Raw genomic sequence first — 24804 nt, 5'->3', positions numbered from 1 at the left:
AATGGAATATATTTATAAACCAGATGAGGAAAAGTTGAATGAGGGCCATAATGTATCTGATAGAACAAATATGCATTGCATTTTGTTGTTCCTGTCTAATTCCCAGTCTCTAGTGAATACTTGTAAGATTGTATCTGATAGGAAGTATCTCTACCGCCACTTCCTTGCTAACAAAATCCCTTGATGATCCCAGTGCAAAGAGATGGACCATTGGATAGACGACGGAGCCAAACAGGACACTCCAGGGTTCTGCGCAACAGGCATCCTCCAGTATTCCTGTCAGAAGCTCAGCTGGTAATGCACCGTGATATCTCTGAAGAACCATCACAACGCTCCCGGTAAATAGCTTACTTAAGAGAAACCAAAGTCTGAGGTTAAAACAATGAAAAGGTATAATATTCAGCAAGAGACTACAAAAAAGTTGCTTTCACTTAGTGGAAGAGGTATAGGAGAGACCTGGAGTTTAAAGCTTGAGGCTAAGAAATTGAGCCCCTATAGCTTTCAATTCACTGACCATCATATGAGTCATATTGTGCCCAATTCACTGTGTTCAGTTAACTTAAATGCATTTTTATACATCTTATTCCTCAGCGACCCTCCAGACCGGTGAAGACGCTTGGGTTATGCACTCCTACCAGCAGAGGGAGACTGAGAACACTAAAACTGTAACAATGTATAAGCCACCTGCCAACCCCCAAGCAGCCAGTAAATCTCAGTCTCCAGCAGAGGGTAGACGTGCAGCCTGAGCAGTCAGTCTGGTCTGGTAGGCCTGGGATTTGTTTTAGGCCTTTTGTTGGTTAGCACCCTGTACTTAGACTCTGCTTCGGGGAAGTGGGTCTGGTGGGGCTCCGTTTTTGCCCTGGGGTGTCACACCCGGTGATCGGGTCCCTCCCCCTGCTGTGCTCTCCTGAGCAGTCAGCCCTGTGCCTTGGCTCCTGTGTGATTGCAGGAACCTTGAGAGCCATAGCCCTTGCAGCTTTTAGCAACTGGGCTGGGAGATAAGAAGCCAGTTGAAAAAAAGAAAAGAAAAGCTCTGCTTGTTTGTTTTGGGGCTGACCAGGAGAGCTGCAGTGCGTTTGTGAGAGAGAGTGAGTCTGGGCGCTGCTGCCTGTTGGGTTGCTTACCTCCTTTCTTCCCTGAGGGATGTCAGCGGGGAAACCGTCCCGTTGCCGGTTCTGTGCGCGCTGAGGTGTGGACACGCCGGGGGCACAATGCAGGCTCTGTGGGGAGCTGAAACCACCTCTTTCTTCGCCTCCGGTATTGTCCGCAGAGGTTTCTGGGGTCGGCTCGGGCTCGATACGTCCTTCATCCCAGGTGTGGTAGGGGCGGTTCTGATTTTGGCGGGAACCGCTACCATCTTGGTTTCCTCCGGCCCTGCGGTTTCGCCTCAGACGTTGCAGGATTTTCAGGGGCAGAACGTAGGCTGGTCTCCTGAGTGCTCAGGGGCATGGGATTCCCACCTGATTTTATTTGGTCGATGTTCCAGGCATGGAAGTCAGGATCCCAGCAGGCAGACCTTCAGAAGGGGGTAGGTCCCTTAGTTGCCAAGCGCCCTCGTCTGGAGTCGTCAGAAGACCCTGAGTTTTTGTCCTTACAGCACTCAGAAGAGGAGTGCAGTGATCTTGGAGATGACGTTCTTTTGGACACCTGTCCTGAGGAGGAGGGGTCCTTGCCAGGTGAAGATCCCTCGGTAGTGAGGATCTTTCATAGAGGTGAGCTGGCTGAATTGATTGATCAGGTACTACTACTACTACTACTTAACATTTCTAGAGCGCTACTAGGGTTACGCAGCGCTATACAGTTTAACAAAGAAGGACAGTCCCTGCTCGAAGGAGCTTACAATCTAAAGGACGAAATGTCAAGTTGGGGCAGTCAAGATTTCCTGAACAGAGGCGTAGTGGTTAAGTGCCAAAGGCGACATTGAAGAGGTGGGCTTTGAGCAAGGATTTGAAGATGGGCAGGGAGGGGGCCCTGGCGTATGGGCTCAGGGAGTTTATTCCAAGCATGGGGTGAGGCGAGGCAGAAAGGGTGGAGCCTGGAGTTGGCGGCGGTGGAGAAGGGTACTGAGAGGAGGGATTTGTCTTGAGAGCGGAGGTTACGGGTAGGAACGTACGGGGAGATGAGGGTAGAGAGGTAAGGAGGGGCTGCAGATCGAGTGCATTTGTAGGTTAGTAGGAGAAGCTTGAACTGTATACGGTACCTGATCGGAAGCCAGTGAAGTGACTTAAGGAGAGGGGTGATATGTGTATATCGGTCCAGGTGGTTGCTACCCTTAAATTTGATTCTCCTGAGACCACGGTGGCGGAGGTAAAGCAGGTAGATCTGCTGGTTAAGGGTATTCGCCGGTCTTCCCATTCTTTTCCCATGAATAAAGACCTCAGAGATATCATGCAGGAGTGGTCTTCCCCAGATTCTGCTTGTAGGATGGCTAGAGCTATGGCAAGGCTTTATCCTCTTCCGCAAGAGGATAGGGACTCCTTAAAGTCTCCTACAGTAGACGCAGTGGTGACGGCAGTCACTAAAGCCACTGCTATTCCTGTTGACGGGGGGACTGCTCTTAGGGATCCTCAAGATAGGAAGTTGGAATCCTTTATTAGGCGTAGTTTTGATCTGTCTGCCTTGTTGCTGCAGGCCTTGGTGTGTGGAGGTTTAGTAGCTCGTGCTTGCTTCCGCTGGGCTGAAAAACTCTTAGATGATCCAGCGGTGGATAGATCTTCCTGGGTGCAGGAACTAGCCAAGCTGGAGATAAGCTCTTCTTCTTAGTGGATGCTCTTTATGATTTGCTGCGAGCGTCGGCAAAAAATATGGCATTGGTTGTGGGAGCTCGTTGGGCTCTTTGGCTTCGAGGTTGGGTCACAGATGCGGCCTCTAAGTCCAAGTTGTGTTGTCTCCCCTTCAAGGGTTCTATGCTGTTTGGGGAAGAGCTGGATAAGTTGGTACGCAGTCTTGGGAATGCTAAGGTTCCGTGCCTGCCAGAGATGCGTCCCAGAACAGGTAGTCGAGGGCTATCGGGCCATGGTCATCTGCGAGATGCTCAGCGGTACAGGCCGGGTAGGGCCAATGGTGTGCCTAGAGGGCGATTTTTTTCAACGTATGCAGCCCTAGAGTTTGATGGCCCTCTTCCCGATTTTTTTCTGGGCTCTCTGTGTCGCTCTCGTCTCAAGGCCAGGGCAATTCGCCAAACCCTCCTTCGGTTGGTCAATCTGGGGGCTGTGGTTCCCGTACCCCTCCTCAGAGAGGGGGGCGGGTTGTTACTCGATTTATTTTGTGGTTCCCAAGAAGGAGGGTGCCTTCCGGCCTATTTTAGATCTGAAAAGGGTCAACGAGGCGCTGAATGTTCTCTCCTTCTGGATGGAGACTTTACATTCGGTCTTCGTAGCGGTTCAGTCGGGGGAGTTTCTCACTTTGTTGGATCTGACAGAAGCCTATCTACATATTCCCATCCGGGCAGCGCATTAGCGTTTTCTTCGTTTTGCGGTCTTAGGACAGCATTTTCAATTCATTCTGTGCCCTGCTGTTCGGTCTTAAGACGGCGCGTCGTACCTTTTCCAAGGTTATGGTGGTTGTAGCAGCGGCACTGAGGAAGCAAGGAATCTTGGTCCATCCGTATCGCGACAATTGGCTGATTCGAGCCAAGGCAAGGCAAGAGAGTGTAGAGGCGACCGCGAGAGTGGTGAGTTTCTTGGAGTCGCTTGGTTGGGTAGTGAATGTGGACAAGAGTCACCTAGTTCCGTCGCAGTCCTTGGAGTATCTGGAAGTTCATTTCGACACGTTGAAGGAGCGAGTGTTCCTACCGTCAGCTCGGATTGTCAAGATGCAGGCTCTGATTCATCAACTTTGCTCCAAGAGACTTCCTTCAACTCGCTCTTATCTGCAGGTATTGGGTCTCATGGTAGCGTCGATAGAAGTAGTTCCGTGGGCCCGGGCTCACATGCGGCAGATACAGTCGTCCCTATTGGATCGCTGGTCTCCTCAGACTCAGGACTTGGAGGAGAGACTCTTTTTGCCAGATGCTCCCCGCCTCAGCCTTCAGTGGTGGCTTCACATGCCAAATCTGGAGAAGGGCGTGCCCTTGGATCCTCCGGACTGAATTGTTCTCACCACGGATGCCAGTCTAGGAGGTTGGGGGGCCCATTGCCTCGGACAGGGGGTCCATGGCCGTTGGTCATCGGAGGAAGCTGGATGGTCCATCAATCGTCTGGAAACGCGGGCGATCCGTTTGGCTCTCCAGGCTCTTCAGTATCTTCTAGGCAGCAAGGCGGTCCGAGTTCTGTCCAACAATGCCACGGCCGTCGCATATGTCAATCGTCAAGGGGGCATGAAGAGTCAGGCGGTCACCAAGGAGACAGTGGAGCTAATGCGTTGGGCGGAAGTTCATCTGCAGTGTCTGTCAGCAGGTCACGTGGCTGGCGTGGACAACGAGAGCGTGGATTTTCTGAGCACATTTCACCCCGGAGAGTGGTCACTTCATCGTCTGCTGTTTCATCGTCTGGTGATGGAGTGGGGTCTGCCTGTGATGGACCTCATGACGACGTCCGCCAATGCTCAGGTGCCCCGGTTTTTCAGTCGTCGTCAGGATCCGCAGTCCGAGGGGTTCGACGCCCTGGTGCTTCCATGGCCTCCTCAACAGCTGTTGTACGTGTTTCCTTCTTGGGCCCTGGTAGGTTGTGTAGTTCAGAGAATAGAGCGGCACTTAGGCACGGTGATTCTGGTAACTCCGAATTGGCCTCGTCGGTCGTGGTACGGAGATCTAGTGCATCTGGCAGTTCGGGGTTCGCTGTCTCTGGAGGAGTCGGTGTTGTTAGTGCAAGGCCCCATAGTGATGCCTGATCTGTCTCCGTTCTCGCTTACGGCTTGGCTCTTGAGAGGAACAGGTTGCGGAAGAAAGGGTTTTCGTCCAGAGTAATTGATACTATGTTGCAGTCCTGTAAACAGTCCACCTCTGTCGCTTATGTTCGCATGTGACGGATTTTTGAAAATTGGTGTCAGGAGCGTTCTTATTCTCCTTGGCGCATTTTGGTTCCAGAAGTGCTTGAATTTTTGCAAGATGGTGTGGATAGAGGTCTCACTCTTTCCTCTTTGAAGGTACAGGTGGCGGCTTTGGCTTGTTTCTGGGGGAAGGTACAGGGTGTATCCTTGGCCTCTTCTCCGGATGTGGTTCATTTTTTGCGGGACGTGAAGTTGATTCATCCGCCGCGGCATCAGGTGGTTCCTCCGTGGGATTTGAATCTGATGTTGGTGGGTTCCCCCTTTGAGCCATTGGTTTCGAGTACTTTTAAGGATCTCACTCTGAAGACGGTGTTTTTGGTGGCTATTGCTTCGGCTCGGTGGATTTCGGAGTTGCAGGTTTTGTCTTGTCGTGCTCCTTTTTTTACTTTTTCTAAGGAAAAGGTGTCCCTGAAGCCCTTTCCATCCTTTTTGCCTAAGGTGGTTTCCTCTTTTCATGTGAATCAGGACATTTCTTTGCTGGTTTTGGGCGATAGGTCGGGAGATTCGACTCAACGCCGTTTAGCTAAATTGGATGTTCGTCAAGCTTTGCGTTCTTCCTTGACAAGGCCTCAAGTGTTTCGGGCCTCTGATAGGTTGTTTGTGTTGTATGGGGGACCTAAGAAGGGTGCTGCAGCTTCTAAAGCAACGATATCCAGATGGTTGAAAGAGGCAGTTTCTTCGGCATATTTGCTCAAGGGGCGTGAGGTGCCTTCGGTACTTAAGGCACATTCTACTCGGGGGGGGGGGGGGGTGACTTCCTCCTGGGCTGAAAGTAGTTTGATTCCTCCTCAAGATATTTGCAGAGCGGCTGTCTGGTCCTCCCTGCATTCTTTTGTGAAGCATTATAGGATTGATGTGCAGGCTGGAGAGGCTGCGAGTTTTGATGCAGCAGTTCTGACTTCTGGTTTTTGGGGTTCCCGCCCTTAGACTATTTACTGCTTTAGTACTTCCCAAGCATCTTGACCGGTCTGGAGGGTTGCTGAGGAAGGTGAAATTAGGCCTTACCTGCTAATTTTCTTTCCTCTAGACCCTCCAGACTGGTCAAGAACCCACCCGATATGTTTTAGTCTAGTGTGGTCTGCAGACTGGTTTTGGTTTTGTGCCTCAGGGTTGCTATGACTGATAGGTCTTTAGTTCTGGACTTCTCGTTTTCTGAAGTTCAGTGGTAGTAGCCTCTGCATTGTCAGGGGCGGACCGCAGCGCTTTGGCGTTTAGTCGACAGAAGCACATTCGTGTCTGTATTGAGTTCTGAGTACAGGGTTCTATGTATTCATTTTATGTGTTTGATTGTTCTTTTCTGCTTTGTTACTGATTTACTGGCTACTTGAGGGTTGGCAGGTGGCTTATACATTGTTACAGTTTTAGTGTTCTCAGTCTCCCTCTGCTGGTAGGAGTGCATAACCCAAGCGTCTTGACCGGTCTGGAGAGTCTAGAGGAAAGAAAATTAGCAGGTAAGGCCTAATTTCATCTTACTAGCTTGTCTAAAAGCATATAGATTCTTTCCTTGAATGTTTGCATGTGAGTGCACAGTAAGGAGGTAATTATGGGGTCCTTTTACCAAGCTGTGGGAAAAAGGGTCCTGTACTAGTGTTGGGTGCCATTTTTTCTGTGCGTCAGGGCCCTTTTTACTGCAGCAGGTAAAAAGCCCCCAGACACATATGGCCATGTGGTGGGGAGCCAGTGGTGTGCTGGAGCCGGCTCACAAGAGCCGCTTGTTAACTTTGCTCGGCTGTTGCGAGCCGGTTGTTGAAACCCGCGAGCCGGCTCTCCTCCCTCCCTCTTCCCTCACATCACCGACCTGACGAATTCTTCGGGGCAGGCAGTCTTGCCTGCCCGCTGCAAGTGCTGACTCTCCCCCGCTGGTGCTGCAGGTTCGCGCTTTAAAATGGCCGCCGAGACTTCCAGAGGCAGCCTCGCGAGACTTCGCCCTTGTAAGTCTTGGCGGCCATTTTGAAGCGCGAACCGGCAGCACCAGCGGGGGAGAGTCAGCACTTGCAGTGGGCAGGCAAGGCTGCCTGCCCTGAAGAATTAAAGGAGTCAGATCGGTGACGGGAGGGAGGGAGGAGAATTCTATTAACAACTCGGGAGGTGGTGGCAGGGGAGAGAACTAGGGAGTCGCTGGGCATGGGTGGATCATGGAGGGGAGAGAAGGGTCGTCGCTGGGCATGGGTGGATCATGAAGGGGAGAGAAGGGTCGTTGCTGGGTATGGGTGGATGGAGGGCAGGGGAGAGGAGGGTCACTGCTGGATTGGGTGGATGGAGGGCAGGGGAACAGAGGGTCACTGGGTATGGGTGCATGCAGGGCAGGGGAGAGAAGGGTCGCTGGATATATAGGTGCATGCAGGGCAGGGGAGAGGAGGGTCACCAGACATGGGTGGGCGGAGGGCAGGGGAGAGGAGGGTCACTGGGTATGGGTGCATGGAGGGCAGGGGAGGGTCACTGGGTGCATGCAGGGCAGGGGGAGAGAAGGGTCACTGGACATGGGTGAATGGAGGGCAGGGGAGAGGAGGGTCGCTGGACATGGGTGGATGGAGGGCAGGGGAGAGGAGGGGAGACAGAAGAAATGCTGGATGGGCAGCATGGGCAGCATGTGGCGATGCCTGATTACTGCCGGGTTACTGCCACACAAGCTACTTCCAGGGGTTTTCTTTTTCCCCTGCAAATGGCGCGCACTCGGGGCCAGACTACCGCTAGTGGCTGCATTGAGCTGACAGTAGTCCCAGAAGAGCGAGTCCGCGTTGGGTTGACCGCCGCTCTGTAAAAGATCCCCTCTATAAGGGATTTTTTTGCATGTATATGCTTATATGTATGCAAATTATGCCCCACATGCATATTTGTATGTGAAAGGGTATGGGCCTGTTTGGGGAGGTGTTTGAGCAGAGTGTGGGGCAGAATCATGAAGTACTTACCTGTTATTAAATGTACACTTACCCCCGGATTCTATATATGGTGCTTTGACTTGCGCAAATTTGGGTGTGAGCTACTTAATTGAATAATGAACCAATTAGCATTGATAATTGGCATCCTAACAAGCAATTATTTGTGCTAATTGGATTTAATTGGCAGTTATGTGCCTAAATTTTATGTGCAAGTCTGAAAAGGGTGAATAAATGGGAGGGTCATGAGCAGATCGGGGCATTCCTAGAATTTACGCGTGTAGTTATAGAATAAGGGGGATACACACCTAATTTAAGTGTGAGGATTTGCACCACATTTCAGTTAGTGCAAGTGGCGACGCCTAAAGTTAGGTGCAATTCCCGAGCATAAGCATTATTCTATAAACCGCATCTAACTTTAGAATAGCACTAAGCGTTATTTTTTAAAGACATATAGTCCTTTCTGAACATGCATGCTTCAGCCACATACATTTCCATGGCAGCTGGTGTAAATGTATTTGGCCACATGTTAGCTTCGATTTTGGCTACTTTTTTGCTGGTATTTTATAAAAAGAAACAGCTGCCTATATGGCTTTATAAAATAACCTTACAATAGGTACCTACTTGACCTCTCGACATAGGCAACTGTTATAAAATTACCCTGTGTTTTGCTCTGCTGGCACAGCCTGGCTGTTCAATCACTAATACAGACTGCTCAGAAATTACTGCAGATTCTTTTGGATTCGTATTAGGTAAATTAGACTTTTATTAGAGGCTCACTTCAAACGGAGTGTGTATAAGTCATTATTGTCTAAGATATACAATGATAAAGAAATATACATATCTATGTAGTTGAAGAGAAACAATAATAAAGACATATAATACAATATATATATATATATACATCAAATCAATGGTCATGTATCACTACATCCAGGCTTTTTATACATACATCACATCACTTGTCATGCATCACTACATCCAGGCGAACCATTATTAGTTTAAACGTGGAGATGAATACCATAATAAAGGCATATCAATTCTTAAGTTTTAATAGTGTTAGCTTGAGTAGCTCACCTGCAAGGATATGCAATTAAATATCCAGAATAAGTATCTACTGCTGTGCACACATATTGACATCCTTGCGAATTAGGTAAAGGTCCTGTGTAATCCATCTGCCAAATTTGGCCAGGTAATTTTCCCCTTTGTAATTACCCCTTAGTCAAGTGGGGAACAGATCACCTAGTCTGGTATTAACAGACCAGACATTCAGCAATAACAGTTTTAATAACATCCATAGTTAAACTAATACCACGATCTGCCCAAACACTTGTAAGTGGCCTTTCCTCCCAGATGTCCACATTTTTGGTGCGCCTATTTCGCCAAACCTGAACAATTATCTGGCTCTTCCACAGTTTCCTCCTCGAGGGCTGTGATTTTACTTTGTTCATCAGCCACTGCATTGTAGAGGCGTTCTAAAGTATTACCCTTGCAATGGGCATCTACATGAAAAACAGTAAAATTAGTATTTTGTACATAATTCTAAATATCTTGCCAAAATTCTCTGACCCGCAATCCGTGCTATATATTTTTGTATCATTTTCACACAAACAGAATTATTATTAAAAAAAAGAAAATTGCTTTTAATCAAAAACACAGACCCAGAGTGCACTGTCGGTCACTCAGACAGAGTTGAAAAGCAATCTTTAAAATCCTTCCATTTCACCCTGTAAATGTGCAAACTTTCCCATGCAGTGTCAGGATGTGCACTTATGTATTATTTGTTCCTTTAACAGATTCACTGAGTTGTTGGATGGCAGAGGACGAATCAGTGTGAAATTTGGCACTTCACAGAATAAATCTGTCACCCTAAAAAAAAGTGCGTATCCTAAGGTTTAGCAGCAGTTTTCAAACCTTAGATATTGTACCTTGTGCGAGCAGAGCCGATGACTGTAACAAGCAGAGTATTTTCTCTGTCAAAGATAAGACTGTCCTCTAGCACAGGGTTTCCAGGAAATTCACCATGAAAATGCATGAAATAGATTGGCATGCACTTCCTCCTTGGTATGCAAATATTTCTCATGCATATTCATTATAGATATCCAGAAAACCTGATGGGACTTGATGTGCCCTGAGGACTTCCTCTAGCAGACAATGTGCTTTCTCTCATACTGGTCCACTGTGTTGGAATCGGTTACCTAGGGATTTATGCTTCTTAATAAATCAGTTATGTTTTAGGAAGGCCACTAAGACATGACTTTTGATTGAATTTTAATAGCTGTCTAATTTTAATTTTGTTGTTATAGATTTTACTTAAGGGCCTTTTTACTAAAGCTTAGCATATACTAACAGAATTAGCGCACACTAAATGTTTAAAAACCTATTGTATAGCTATGAGCTTCTTAGCATTTAGTGTGCACTAAGCTTTAGTAAAATGGCCCCTTAATGTTTTATTTTTGTTTATGATGTGTATTGCTTTATCGTATGTTTTTTTTTTTTTTACTTTTTATTGCTATAACTTGATACACTGATTTAATCATTATTGTAGAAAGGCAGTGTATAAATAAAAGTGGTGATGATGACCATAACAATTGGGCAGATGAATGCATGGTTGGATTAGCAACTGAAAAACATGGACTGCTTTGGATTTGTGGTATGCTCTGGGAATAAACCAAGTGATAATTAGAAATGCAAGATCTGCAGACATACCTACACACAAATTACCATCCCAACGCCCTGCAACTTAACTCCTGAAAATGCTCAGAAAATACAATGATAAAGAAACACAAAGGATGCAGTCTAGGGAAAAAAACATATAAGATGATATTCTGAAGCACACTTCTATCACTGATGAGTTTCATGAATGTATTGTAGAACCAGAAGATCCAGTAAAGTTGGAAGACCTGGAAGAGTCAGCCATCCAGCTCAGCCTGGCCCTGCAGCTATCTGAACCAGAGAACAACAAGACAGAGAGTAAGTCTATGAGTATGCCAATGCTCAACCAGTGCAGGGATTTGAAAACAATGCATTCCAGCCGATATTCAGCCTGCAGAAGGCAGGCCGGCTAAGTTTATGGTGACCTGCTTTGAATATCTAGGGGGGTGGGGGGGGGTTGGCCATCTTAAATTTAACCGAACAAAGTTAATATTCAGCACTGGCCAGTTAAGTTTATAGCAGCCAAAGACAGGATTGCTATTTAGGTGGTCCATTTTGGCTGCTAAACATAGCCAACAAAGCGCTGAATATTTGCGGCTAGCCAGTTATATCACACGATATAGTCGGTTAGCCGCTATGTGCTAAGTGCTAATCAGTGGAGATAATCAGCTATCTCACACTGAATATTAGCGCTTAGCTGGTTAAGTGCTGTTTAACCAGCCAGGATCCATTCCTGGACAGTTAAATAGTGCTGAATATTAGCCAAACTGTGTTTCAGGAACTGTTATGCTGCCAGAGCTGCATAGGCTCAATCAAATAACCACAGTTTGGCATCTAGGCATACTGTGCTGCTGTAGGACCATCTTTTCATAACCTGGCTGTGCTGCTCCCTTCAATAGTACAGCATGCACTTAGAAAATCTATCCCTTGTAGACTCTACCTTTCAATGCTGTTAGAAGGTGCAGTTCCTTGTACCTCAGCCAGTGGTGTACCAACGACAGGGCGGTAAAGGCGGTCCATCTGAAGTGCACGCTGCAAGAGGGTGCAGGGAGCAGCCGCGTGGCTGTTGGTTTCACAAGTTTCCTGCTCCCTCTGACTTTACTTCCTGTTCCGGGGCAGGGAATCGGCACAGCTGACAGCTATGCGGCTGCTCCCTGCACCCCCAGGAGGTGATGCGCCAGGGGGCAGAGGTGATGCACTGGGGGGCGGAGTTGATGAGCCAGGGGGGAGATGATGTGCATTGGGGTGATGCGCCAGAGGGTGATGCACCGGGGGGGTGCGCAATGGTGATCCACCCCGAGTGGCAGCTAACATAGAGACACCACTGACCTCAGCAGTACCTAATCCTTCAGTATCGCAGTATGCTTTTGGTGTCAAGATGCTATCTCTCAAAAGTATCTATGATCCAGCTATCAGAATTAGTGCTTCACTCCATGGCCACATTCCATTCATCAACAGTTAAGCAAGAGTTATCCCTCATACCATGGCTATGTTTCATTCATTAATAATGCAGAATGTTAGAAGATGTAGTCCCTTGTACCCTGGTCATGCTCTCTTCTTCAGTATAGCAACAGGCTGTGTTACAAAGTGCTGTCCCTTATCTCATGGTTATGCTCCATCCTTCAGTACTGCAGCATTCTATTAGAAGATGCTGTCCCTCATAGTATGCCATGCTTCACCCTTCAATACTATGATATGGAGACGTATTTCAAAGCACTTAAACTTACAAAGTTCCATAGCAACCTGTGTAACTTTGTAAGTCTAGTTGCTTTGAAAAGTAGCCTCATGTTGTTAGAAGGTGGTATCCTTCATAGTGTGGCTATGTGATATCCTTCATTACTGCAGCTTCTTATAAGAAGGTGCTGCCTCTCATATCCTAACTATGCTCTATCATTCAGTACTACAGCATCCTATTAGAAGATTATATTTTGCTGGACATGTTGACCTTAATTAAAAGAATCTACTTGCAACACCTTGTTTTCTTCATACCCTATTCATGCTCTCTCTCATAAGAGCTCATTGAAAGGTTAAACCAAAATGCTACAGCTTTACAGAGAAAACCATATCCACTATGTACTGTATAATATATTTGAAGTAGGGATGTGCGTGCCAAAAATGTTTATCCATTCAGTTCATCTTTATACACCAAATTGTGTGTGTGTTTCGTTTCATTCATCCCAACTGAAATCTATAGGGCACACAATTTTATAGTGTAACAGAAGGGCTTTTCCATCCATTTTAAGTACATAAGCATCGCCATGCTGGGACAGACCAAGGGTCCATCGAGCCCAGCACTATGTCACCGACAGTGGCCAAAAGAACAAGCAATTTGTCCCGCCCATCCTAGAAATACTGTTTTATTCCCTCGTCCATTCAATAACATTCTATAGCTTTTTCCTCCAGGAAGCTGTCCAACCCTTTTTGAAGTCCGCTAAGTTAACCGCCTTAACCACCTTTTCCGGCAGCGAATTCCAGAGTTTAACTACGCATTGAGTGATGAAATATTTCCTCCGATTCGTTTTAAATTTACCACACTGCAGCTTCATTGCATGCCCCCTTGTCCTAGTATTTTTGGAAAGCGTAAACAGACACTCCACATCGACCCGTTCCATTCCACTCATTATGTTATAGACCTCTATCATATCTCCCCTCAGCCGCCTTTTCTCCAAGCTGAAGAGCCCCAGCTTCTTCAGCCTATCCTGATAGGGAAGTCGTCCCATCCCCTGTATCATCTTTGTCGCCCTTCTCTGCACCTTTTCAAATTCCACTATGAGGCATATTTTCAAAGCACTTTGGGAGGCTAAGTTCCATAGGTTTCTATGGAACTTTGGGAGGCTAAGTGCTTTGAAAATAAGCCTCAAAGTCTTTTTTGAGGTGCGGCGACCAGAATTGAACACAATACTCGAGGTGCGGTCGCACCATGGAGCGATACAATGGCAGAATAATATCCTTATTTTTGTTTTCAATCCCTTTCCTAATGATACCCAACATTCTATTTGCTACCTTTCTCCATTGCGAATATTGACCCTTTAATCCTACTCTCTGTTTCCTATCTTTCAACCAGTTTCTAATCCACAGTAAGACACTACCTCAGATCCCATGTCCCTCTAATTTCCTCTGTAGTCTTTCACGAGGAACCTTATCAAACGCTTTCTGAAAATCTAGATACACAATATCAACCGGCTCACCTTTGTCCACATTTTTGTTTACCCCTTCAAAGAAATGCAGCAGATTGGTGAGGCAAGACTTCCCTTCACTAAATCCATGTTGACTTTGTCCCATTAGTCCATGCTTTTGAATGTGCTCTGTAATTTTGTTCTTGATAATAGTCTCTACCATTTTACCCGGCACTGACGTCAGACTCACCGGTCTATAATTTCCCGGATCTCCTCTGGAACCTTTTTTAAATATCGGCATTACATTGGCCACCCTCAAATCTTCTGGTACCATGCTCGATTTTAAGGATAAACTACAAATCAATAACAGTAGTTCTGCCAGTTCATTTTTTAGTTCTATCAGTACCCTAGGGTGAATACCATCCGGTCCAGGAGATTTGCTACTCTTCAGTTTGCAGAACTGCTCCGTTACGTCTTCCATATTTACAGACATTTCAAGACGTCTTTCCAACTCTTCAGCTTCGAATACCCTGTCCGGCACTGGTATCCCACCCATTTCTTCCTCGGTGAAGACCTAAGCAAAGAACTCATTTAGTTTTTCTGCTATTTCTTTGTCTTCCTTGATCGCCCCTTTTACACCCCGGTCATCCAGCGGGCCAACCAATTCTTTTGCCAGTTTCCTGCTTTTAATGTATCTAAAAAAAATTTTACTATCAGTTTTCGCCTCTAACGCTGTCTTACTTTCAAAATCCCTCTTTGCCTTTCTTATCAGCGCTTTGCATCTGACTTGACATTCCTTATGCCACTTCTTTTTTTTTTTTGTTACATTTGTACCCTGTGCTTTCCCACTCATGGCAGGCTCAATGCGGCTTACATATACAGGTACTTATTTGTACCTGGGGCAATGGAGGGTTAAGTGACTTGCCCAGAGTCACAAGGAGCTGCCTGTACCTGAAGTGGGAATGGAACTCAGTTCCCCAGGACCAGAGTCCACCACCCTAACCACTAGGCCACTCCTCCACTCAGTTGGTTCCTTCTTCCATTTTCTGAAGGATTCCTTTTTAGCTCCTATAGCCTCCTTTACTTCACTTTTTAACCACGCCGGCTGTCATTTGGTTTTTCCGTCCTCCTTTTCTGATATGTGGAATATGTTTGGCCTGGGCCTCCAGGACGGTGTTTTTGAACAGCATCCACGCCTGTTGTAGGTTTCTTACCCTCTCAGTTGCTCCTCTTTTTTTTTTTACCGTTCTTCTCATTTTATCATAGCTTCCTTTTTTAAAGTTAAATGCTAACATATTTGACTTCCTATGTTTACCTTTTTGAAAGCAAATTTCAAAGGCGATCATGTTATGATCACTGTTGTCAAGTGGCCCCCGGACCACTACCTCCCGTACCAGATCATGCACTCCACAAATGACTAAGTCTAGAGCTGCTCCATAAAGATGTCCTTTATTTCATCGAGAAGTTTACATCCCTAGCATGCCCTGATGTTACATTAACCCAGTCTATATGGGGGTAATTAAAATCACCCATTATTATTGCGTTGCCTATTTTATTTGCCTCACTAACTTCCTTTAACATGACTGCGTCCGTCTGCTCATCCTGGTCGGGCGGACGGTAGTGCACTCCTATCACCGTCCTTTTCCCCTTTACACATGGAATGTCGATCCACAATGTTTCCAATAGGTCTTTTGTTTCCTGCAGAATTGTCAATCTATTTGATTCAAGCCTCTCGTTAATGTACAATGTTACTCCTCCCCCAATCCGGTCCACCCTATCACTACAATATAATTTGTACCCCGGTATGACAGTGTCCCACTGGTTATCCTCCTTCCACCAGGTCTCAGAGATGCCTATTATGTCTGTTTCTTTATTCAGTGCAATATATTCCAATTCTCCCATCTTATGTCTTAGGCTCCTAGCATTTGCATACAGACACTTCAAGCTAGACTTGTTATTCCTTATCACATCATGTTGTTTACTATTTAACTATCTTTTGTCTGGTTTTTATTATTTTTATTGAAGGTCATTGAATCTACCACAGTATCTTTTGCAACCTCACTATCAAAAAAACCCTGTCTTCCCTGTTTGGGCGATATCTTTGCAAGATACCTTATTCCGAACCAAACGCTTTTGTGCGACTGTTGGCCTTCCCCCCGTTCCTAGTTTAAACGCTGCTCTATCTCTTTTTTCAATGAAACCTGCTTGAAACTTGCTGGCAGGCAGTGTGGCACCCAGATTGGCTAGAAGGCCCTTAAACACAAGAGCAGGACCAGTACAGCAGAAAAACAGACTGGACAAACCCAAGCAGCAGCAGTGGAATGAGGTCTGCAGCAGAAGATGTACTGTGTTAAAGGTCCCAAAAGTAATAGGAGTGGGTTGAAGGAGTGGCAGCACTGCTTGGGAGAGCCCAGTGTGGCAGAGGGAAAAACACAGCAGCAAGATAACACTAATTGTGCAGTTTGAATATTGCCCCTCTAATTAGTTGGGGAAATTTTTCTGATACTGCCTCCACTGTGTCTGCATCCTTTCAGAGACTTCAAAGAAAGCTAAATATCATTTTCAATTGCTTAGAATCCTTCCATTTGAGATACGTTTTGACACTTAAAATGTATACTTCAGACACATCGCATTTAAATCTCACTCTTTGGGGCAGACCACCTTTGGCATCTCTGGTTTGTAAATGACTTCCCCAGCTTCCCTTGTTCTCAGCTCTCTATTCTAAACAGTATTTGCTTGCACAGTTCCCATGCTCATTTGTAACCTACTATTGCCACAACACCCAGAACTAGGCCTTCAATTTTCCCTACACTCCCTCTAGAGAGGTGAATTATGTAAGAAGGCCATAAACAAAAATCCCAAAGGGGAAAGAGCAGGTAATGATTGAATGTAAGTGTGGATGGGGATTGATAAAAGAAATAAATGGAGGTCTGTTATGCTTAGTAGCATCCAGCGAGAGAGGAAGGTTAGGCAGGTTTAGTGCTATGATGGTTTAAAGTTGTCGTGCTAGATGCTGTTACCGAGATCAATGGTAAATTGGCACAGCAACACACACTGAGCACTGCATATTTAAAAATCAAAAACAAAATTGACTGGTGTTAATTGTAAACTACAAGTTAACAAATACCAATTTGTAGTATTTTGAACCCTAAAGCAGATTATAGTTAAAATTTAATGCCAAGAAGTGCAGAGTGATGCATTTGGGGTGCAGAAACCCAAAAGAGAGATACCAAATAGGAGGGAAGAGATTAGTAAGCTTGACTGAGGAAAGAGACCTTGGGGTGTTGGTGTCCAAGGATCTGAAGGTGAAGAAACAATGTGACATGGCGACGGCCGTGGCCAGAAGGATGCTAGGCTGCATAGAGAGGTATAACCAGCAGGAGGTTTTGATGCCTCTCTACAAGTCATTGGTGAGGCTGAGGCCCCACTTGGAGTATTGTGTTCAGTTTTGGAGGCCCATATCTTGCTAAAGACATAAAAAGACTGGAAGCGGTGCAAAGAAAAGCTACAAAAATGATATGGGATTTGCGTTGCAAGCCGTACGAGGAGAGACTTGCCGACCTGAACATGTACACCTTGAAGGAAAGTAGAAGGGGTGACATGATACAGACGTTGAAATATTTGAAAGGTATTAATCTGCAAACAAACCTTTTCTGGAGACGGGAAGGTAGAACTAGAGGACATGAATTGAGGTTGAAGGGGGCAGACTCAGGAGTAATGTCATGAAGTATTTTTTTCATGGAAAGCATGGTAGATACATGGAATGCCCTCCAACGAGAGTGGTGGAGATGAAAACGGTAAAGGAATTCAAACATGCATGGGATAAACACAAAGGAATCCTGTTTAGAAGGAATGGATCTATGGAATCTTAGCGGAGATTGGGTGGCGACATGGACTTCTACAGTCTGTGCCCTGATCATGGCTGAATAGATATGGATGGGCTGTGTATAAATTTTAAGGGTCTGCGACGTTAGCTTCAGAACTTTTAGTACAGGAACAGTCTGTGCCCTGAGAAAGGCAGGAACAAATCAAACTCAAGTATACATATAAAGTATCACATACCATGTAAAATGAGTTTATCATGTTGGGTAGACTGGATGGACAGTTCAGGTCTTTATCTGCCGTCATTTACTATGTTGCTATCCAGCTTATTTTCGAAAGAGAAAGACGCCCATATTTCGACCCAAATTGGGAGATGGGCGTCTTTCTCCCGTGTGCGACCAAATCGGTATAATCGAAAGCCGATTTTGGTTGTCTTCAACTGCATTCCATCGCAGGAACGAACAAAGTTGACGGGGGCGTGTCGGAGGCGTGGTGAAGGCGGGACTGGGGCATGGTTATCGGCCGAGGAGAGATGGGCGTCTTTAGCTGATAATCGAAACAAGAAGGGCGTTATTTGATGAGAATTTGGTCCGCTTTATTTGGACCCTTTTTTTTCAGGTCCAAGTCCCAAAAAAGTGCCCCAACTGACCAGATGACCACCAGATGGAATTGGGGATCACCTCCCCTGACTCCCCCAGTGGTCACTAACCCCCTCCCACCAAAAAAAAACACTTTAAAAACTTTTTGTTCCAGCCTCTATGCCAGCCTCAAATGCCGTACCCACCTCCATGACAGCAGAATGTGTTCTATCCTGTGACAGCCTTTCCCTGGTTCTGATGTGGCTCTTGGGTGAGTGTGACACCTTTTCTGTTATGCGCACTGCAGAGTCACATCAGCAATGCATTGTGGTGGGTGTAGGGTAATGGGCTCCGTGATTCCAGTAGCTTGCGTTAAATGCTCACGATGTTGGTAGTTGGTAGGCTGAACTCCCATGATGCTTTTCCCCCTGCTTACTGGGTCAGAGTGTGCCCTGTTTTGTTTCCGGTAGTCCATGAGGTAGTGGCCATTTTTGTAACAGTTTTAGATCCCTTTCATGTGTTAGCCACGTTACAGCACTTAGTTCTTCCCTTGAATGTTGCTGAAAGAGGGCATTGTACAGCATTCTGCCAGCTCTGACGTACTGCTAATCTCAGTACCGTGAAGACTCTTTGCCAGTGGGGCACAACCTCTGATCTGCAGTTAACTGTGAGTAAACATGCTTATTCAAATAAAGGACTTTTTCAAAGAGATTAGTCTTCAGGTGTCAACTGGTGTGCCAAGGTTATACAGCAGCAACAAGTCCTAGAGGCCTGCGTGTATGCAGGTCCCTGGAGCACTTTTAGTGGGTCCCGCAGTACATTTCAGGCAGGCGGACCCAGGCCCATCCCCCCTACCTGTAACACTTCTGCTGGTAAATGGGAGGCCTCCAAAACCCACTGTACCCACATGTAGGTGCCCCATTCACCCCTAAGAGCTATGGTAGTGTTGTACATTTGTGGGTAGTGGGTTTTGGGGGAGGGAGGTTGGGGGCTCAGCACCTGTGGTAAGGGAGCTATGCATATGGGAGCATTTTCTGAAGTCCACCGCACTGACCTCTAGGGTGTCCAGTTGGTGTCCTGGCATGTCAGGGGGGCTAGTGTACTACGAATCCTGGCCCCTCCCACGAACAAATGGCTTGGATTAGGACGTTTCTGAGCTGGGCGTTTTTATTTTCCATTATCAAAAAAAAAAAACCAAATGCCCAGCTCACAAACGACAAAATCCATGGCATTTTGGTCTGTACAAACCATATTTTCGAAACGAAAGATGGACGCCCATTTTTTTCGAAAATACGGTCTGTCCCACCCCTTCACGTACCCGTTCTCGGACATAGACGCCCATGGAGATGGGCGTTCGCGTTCGATTATGCCCCTCCACATTACTTCAGTGCAATGGGGCTGGGCGTTAAAGGGGAATGTTGCTCCCTTGACACTACATCACCAGCATCCCCAGTAAGTGTCGAGGTTGTCATCGGAGGCTCCATTTGTGGTCAGGAGGGTTGAGTGGTTTTCCAGAAGTTGGTATTTTTGTTTGTTTGGGGCAGCAGCCTCAACTACCTGTTAATTAAAAAAAATTGCCTTGAAACAAAAATGTATAAAAACAAAATGAAACAATTTTTAAAACTGCAAATTATATAGAAAACCAAACAAAACCAAAGTTTTTGCCTGCACATGCCAAATACACACATATAGCTATACACAAATACACATATATAGCTATACATACAGGTGCCAAATAAGTCCATCTACATAAAACCTACTTGTATAAGCTCTGAACATCAGTGTTCAACATATAAGTGATAATTTGTTAAAGAGCCACCTAGATATATGCTCAGTAATGTGCATAAATGGCAGTATTTCAGTCATACATGTAAATATTTTATTGTAAACCTCTACAATCTTGTGTAGAAGTGGCGGTATATTCAACATTTTAATAAACATGAACATAAATGACATCTTACAGAATATTGACTAACAGAAAAATGTGCAGTATATTTTGATGGCACATATTTTGCCCGTGGACGTGTACATGGGCAGAGTTCATGCAGAGTACACAAATATGCATTTATATTATAGAATACTATAATTTAGGCACATCTGGGCTATCCTCTAGGTCTGGGCATTTACACCAGCTGTAGAGCTGCTGCAAGTGATTTAACCTTAAATGCAAGCACATCTTTCTGCCACTTGTGCCAGTATTCTGTAAAGAAAAGCCATTGCCTACTTTCCTATGTGGAATAGGCTTGAAAGAGAGGTCTGCTTATCCTGTTATAGAACGATCTTCATAGCTTATGTATTTGGCTCAGATGCCCCAAGTTATGCCCGATTTTCCTGCATCTGAGTCATATGTATAAACTACCCACCTCATTCTATAATCTTGCATGCAAATTTATGTACCTTGGGTGCACATTTGCATGTAAGTTATATAATAGTAGCAGTTAAGCGTTCAAGTTAATTGCTTAATTAGGTGTGAATTGACACTAACAACCAATAATTGGTGATTATTAGAGTTAATTGGCACTAATTGATTCTAATTTACAGTTACATGAATAACTGCACTTACGCACCATTCTATAATGCTAGCACCTAAATTCTATAGCATGTAATTGCAAGAGGGGTGTATGTAGGAAGGGCTGAGATGGGGTAGTGGTGTACTAAACGCTTGCATACTAAGCTTTGAGAATACATAACTTCTGCATTTGCGTCTACCTTATGATAACTAAGAGCTTAATTGCTGTTTTTACGTGCCTAACTATAGATGACCTATACAGAATTACCCTCTCTATATGGGAGCTGAATATTGTTGTTTATACATCTAACTTATTTGTATAGAGCAGTGGTTTTCAACCTAGTCCTCGGGACATACCTAGCCAGCCAAGTTTTTAGGATACCCACAATGAATATGCCTGAAAGAGATTTGCATAAAGTGGAGGTAGTGCATGCAAATGTATCCAATGCATATTCATTGTGGATATCCTGCAAACCGGAATGGTTGAGCGTGTCCCAAGGACTGGGCTGAGAAACCTTAGTATAGAGGGTAATTTTATAACAGGGCACCTGGTGCACCCTGTATACCAAACAGAAGAGCAACACAAAATCAGACAGTGGATATATATGTGAACAACTTTATTGGAAGAGTAACCTCTGACAGCAGTGTGAATTGGTATTGTCCACAAAAAGTGTAAAAACCAAAAAGGAGAGAAAATATCACCTACAAAATAATACCCCTACTTCCTTTAGTTCTTTGGTATTGTACAAACATTTGAATGTTACAACAAGTGCCCATGTTTCAGCGTTACAGTGCCCATCAGGGGCAAAGTAAACACTGTTCCTAGGACACACCTTGGCAAAAATCACTGAAAACACAAAAGTGTTGCCTTACATGTAAACTTTAAAGATCGCTGAAAATCACTCAATTTACATCTTTGTAAAATGAGTTGTTTATATTTATGGCCTCTGGCTGATTTTCTGCAGATCTTCTCTTTGGATCTGTAATTTGCTGTGGCTATATTTTGCCTCTTCTTGCTGGCACCCTATATACCTACAGATTGCTCCTGCCTTATCCAGCTGTCACCAGTGTGCCATCAGGGGGAGGTAGGCATGTGTTGTGTTTTCACTAGTCCAAATGTCTCTGGTGACATGCACACTACTACCCTCTGCCTTTTGCCTGATATGCCTGCAGCTAGGCACACAGCTGTTTATACAAGCTGGAAATTACCTGCCTGCAGGACACCTGGTAATTGGGGCTAAGAAATGCAGTGGCCTCTTAAATCTGGTGGTTTTCTAATGCTGGGTTATGCCAGCATGAACTACCCACATCTTTTTTTCTTGTTTTATTGAGGGAATAGATGGACAATCTAGTAAATTTAAAAAAAATTGGCAAGAGATTGAGGAGCTGAAGAGATCACATCACTGAATACAAGATAAAGTCGGAGATGAAATGATGGTCTATAAATTCTCCTGCAGAACTTTACATGATGTCATACTAATAGTATTTATATGTAGAAGGTAGAGGAGTGTGGTAGCCGTGTTAGTCCACTCTTAAGGTTATCAATAGAAATCAAACAAAATAAAACATGGAAAAGAAAATAAGATGATACCTTTTTTATTGGACATAACTTAATACATTTCTTGATTAGCTTTCGAAAGTTGTCCTTCTTCATCAGATCGGAAATAAGCAAATGTGCTAGCTGACAGTGTAGAAGGTAAAATTAGTCCTTACCTGATAATTTCCTTTCCATTAGTTCCAACAGATCAATCCAGAGACTTGTGGGTTATATCCGCCTACCAGCAGGTGGAGATAGAGAGAACGCCAGAGGCTTGCTATATGTGGTCATGTGCAGCCACTTACACTTCAGTATGAACGATACCAAAGCAGTGGAGAGGAACATGCGATACCAAATTCACTCTCCTGCCTCTTCAGAAGAACAATTTAGAACCGCAACCTTGCGTACGGGAACCTTCAACACACTTAAACTGCTAAAACAATTAAACAGTGCTAACAAAGGAATCCTTATAGAACTAATAACAAACCGAACCGCAGCACAAAACTCATAACTGGGCGGGCCTCTGGATTGATCTGTTGGGACTAACAGAAAGAAAATTATCAGGTAAGGACTAATTTTACCTTCCATAGCGTCCCACAGATCAATCCAGAGACTTGTGGGATGTACCAAACCAGTCCTCAAGTATGGCGGGAAATCCCCAACCCCACTGCGATAACCAATGCACCAAAAACCGTGTCCTGGTGCACAGCCACATCCACCCGATAATGCTTAGCGAAAGTATGAACCGATGACCATATGGCCGCTTTGCAAATGCCTTCCAAAGACACCGAACAGACCTCCACCAGCGAAGAAGCCAGCGCTCTTGTCGAATGAGCCTGAACTTGTAAGGGAGGATTCTTCCCTGAGGCCAAGTATGCGGCCGCAATTGCCTCCTGAAGCCAGCAGGCTACAGTAGCCTTTGATGCCAGAGAACCTTTCTTGTGTCCTGCAAAAAGAACAAACAAATGATCTGAACGCCAGAACGCATTGGTGACTTCCAAATATCTCATCAAGACACGTTTGATATCCAAGCAATGCAGGGCCCTACAATCCTCCGGATAATCCTCTCTGCGAAACGACGGTAACAACAGAGACTGGCTTAGATGGAACCGCGAAACCACCTTCAGTAAAAAGGACAGAACCGTACGAATGGACACCCCCGCTTCCGTGAATTGCAAAAAAGGGTCTCTGCATGAGAGAGCCTGCAACTCCGAAATCCTCCTGGCTGAAGCAATCTCAACCAAGAATACCATTTTCAACGTAAGGTCCTTTAACGACACTTTCGTCAAAGGCTCAAAAGGCGGTTTTTGCATGGCTCTGAGGACGAGATTCAGACTCCAACTCGGAAGCAGCATAGGATGAGGCAGTCATAGGTGGTTCACGCCCTTTAGGAAACTACATCCGGATGGGCCGCCAGCGACCCACCTTGAAGGCAACCCCTAAAACACGCTAACGCCGCCACCTGGACCTTCAATGTACTCAAAGGTAGAGATTTCTGTAGTCCCTGCTGAAGAAAGGTGAGAATCACTGATATGGAGGCTGACATCGCCGAAACCCCCGACTGAGCACACCACGCTTCAAATGTGCACCACACTCTCACATAGGCTGTTGAAGTAGATCGCTTCCGTGCCTGAAGCATGGTAGTAATAATGGTTTCTGGATAACCTTTCCTCCTCAACCTCTTCCGTTCAAGGACCATGCCATAAGACCAAAGGGGGAGGGATCTTCCATAACCACTGGGCCCTGACACAGAAGACCCTTCCTCACGCTGAGATGTAAGGGACTGTAGAACAACAACTGGATCAGATCCACATACCAAGGCCGCGGCGGCAAATCCAGGGCGACCAAGATTACACGACCGGGGTGCCTGGCTATCCGAGCTACCAGTCTCCCCACCATGGGCCAGGGAGGAAAGACATACAGCAGGCCCAACGGCCATTGCTGAAGAAGCACATCGATTCTGCTGAAGCCTGTCTCCCAGCCCCTGCTGAAGAAACTGGACACTTTGGCATTGCGCCAGGTCGCCATCAAATCCAGCACTGGGCGCCCCCACCTTGACACTATCTGTTGAAACAGGTGAGACAGCTCCCACTCCCCCGGATCCAAGCTGTGCCGACTCAGGAAGTCTGCTTGAACATTCTGCGATCCCGCTATGTGAGCTGCTGAGAGAAGGAACACATGATATTCTTCCCACCGACAGATCTGAGCTGCCTCCTGAGCCAAGGGAGCACTCCTGGTGCCCCCTTGCCTGTTCACATAAGCCACCGCGAAAGCGTTGTCGGACAGCACCCTCACTGGGCAACCGCATATCAAGGAGAGAAACTTTCTCAGGGCCAAGCGAATGGCCTGAGCTCCAGTCTGTTGATGGACCATTCCGACTTCTCCGGTGACCACTTCCCCTGAGCCGTGTGCCCCAAGCAGTGCGCTCCCCAACCAGTTAAGGACACATCCGTAGTTATCACCATCCACTCCGGAACAGCCAACAGCGCGCCCCTTAGTAGCTTTTCCTGACTCAGCCACCAATTCATCTCGGACTGAACTCGGGACGACCACAGGATGCGGATTGAATAGTCCTCCAAAAGGGGAGACCACCAACTGAGTAGATGCCACTGAAGGGGTCGCATGAGTCCTCTGGACCAGAGGACCACATCCAGGGTGGCAGCCATAGACCCCAGGACCTGAACGTAATCCCAGGCCCTGGGAGAAGGGCTCCTCAACAAAT

General features: G+C 45.9%; 1 protein-coding gene across 1 annotated transcript in view; it reads left to right on the top strand.

Annotated features, from left to right (window-relative positions):
• SNED1 (sushi, nidogen and EGF like domains 1) overlaps positions 1-24804 on the top strand; it is a 684146-nt gene that overhangs the window by 566844 nt on the left and 92498 nt on the right. Inside the window, 3 exon segments of the mRNA XM_030215639.1 lie at positions 194-338; positions 9662-9744; positions 10740-10838. Coding sequence (XP_030071499.1) covers positions 194-338; positions 9662-9744; positions 10740-10838 — 327 coding nt within the window.

This window comes from Microcaecilia unicolor, chromosome 10, assembly GCF_901765095.1.
Source record: "Microcaecilia unicolor chromosome 10, aMicUni1.1, whole genome shotgun sequence".
In the NCBI taxonomy this organism is placed as follows: Eukaryota; Metazoa; Chordata; class Amphibia; order Gymnophiona; family Siphonopidae; genus Microcaecilia; species Microcaecilia unicolor.
Note: the sequence above shows the minus strand (reverse complement) of the source record. Positions and strands in the feature narration are given on the sequence as shown.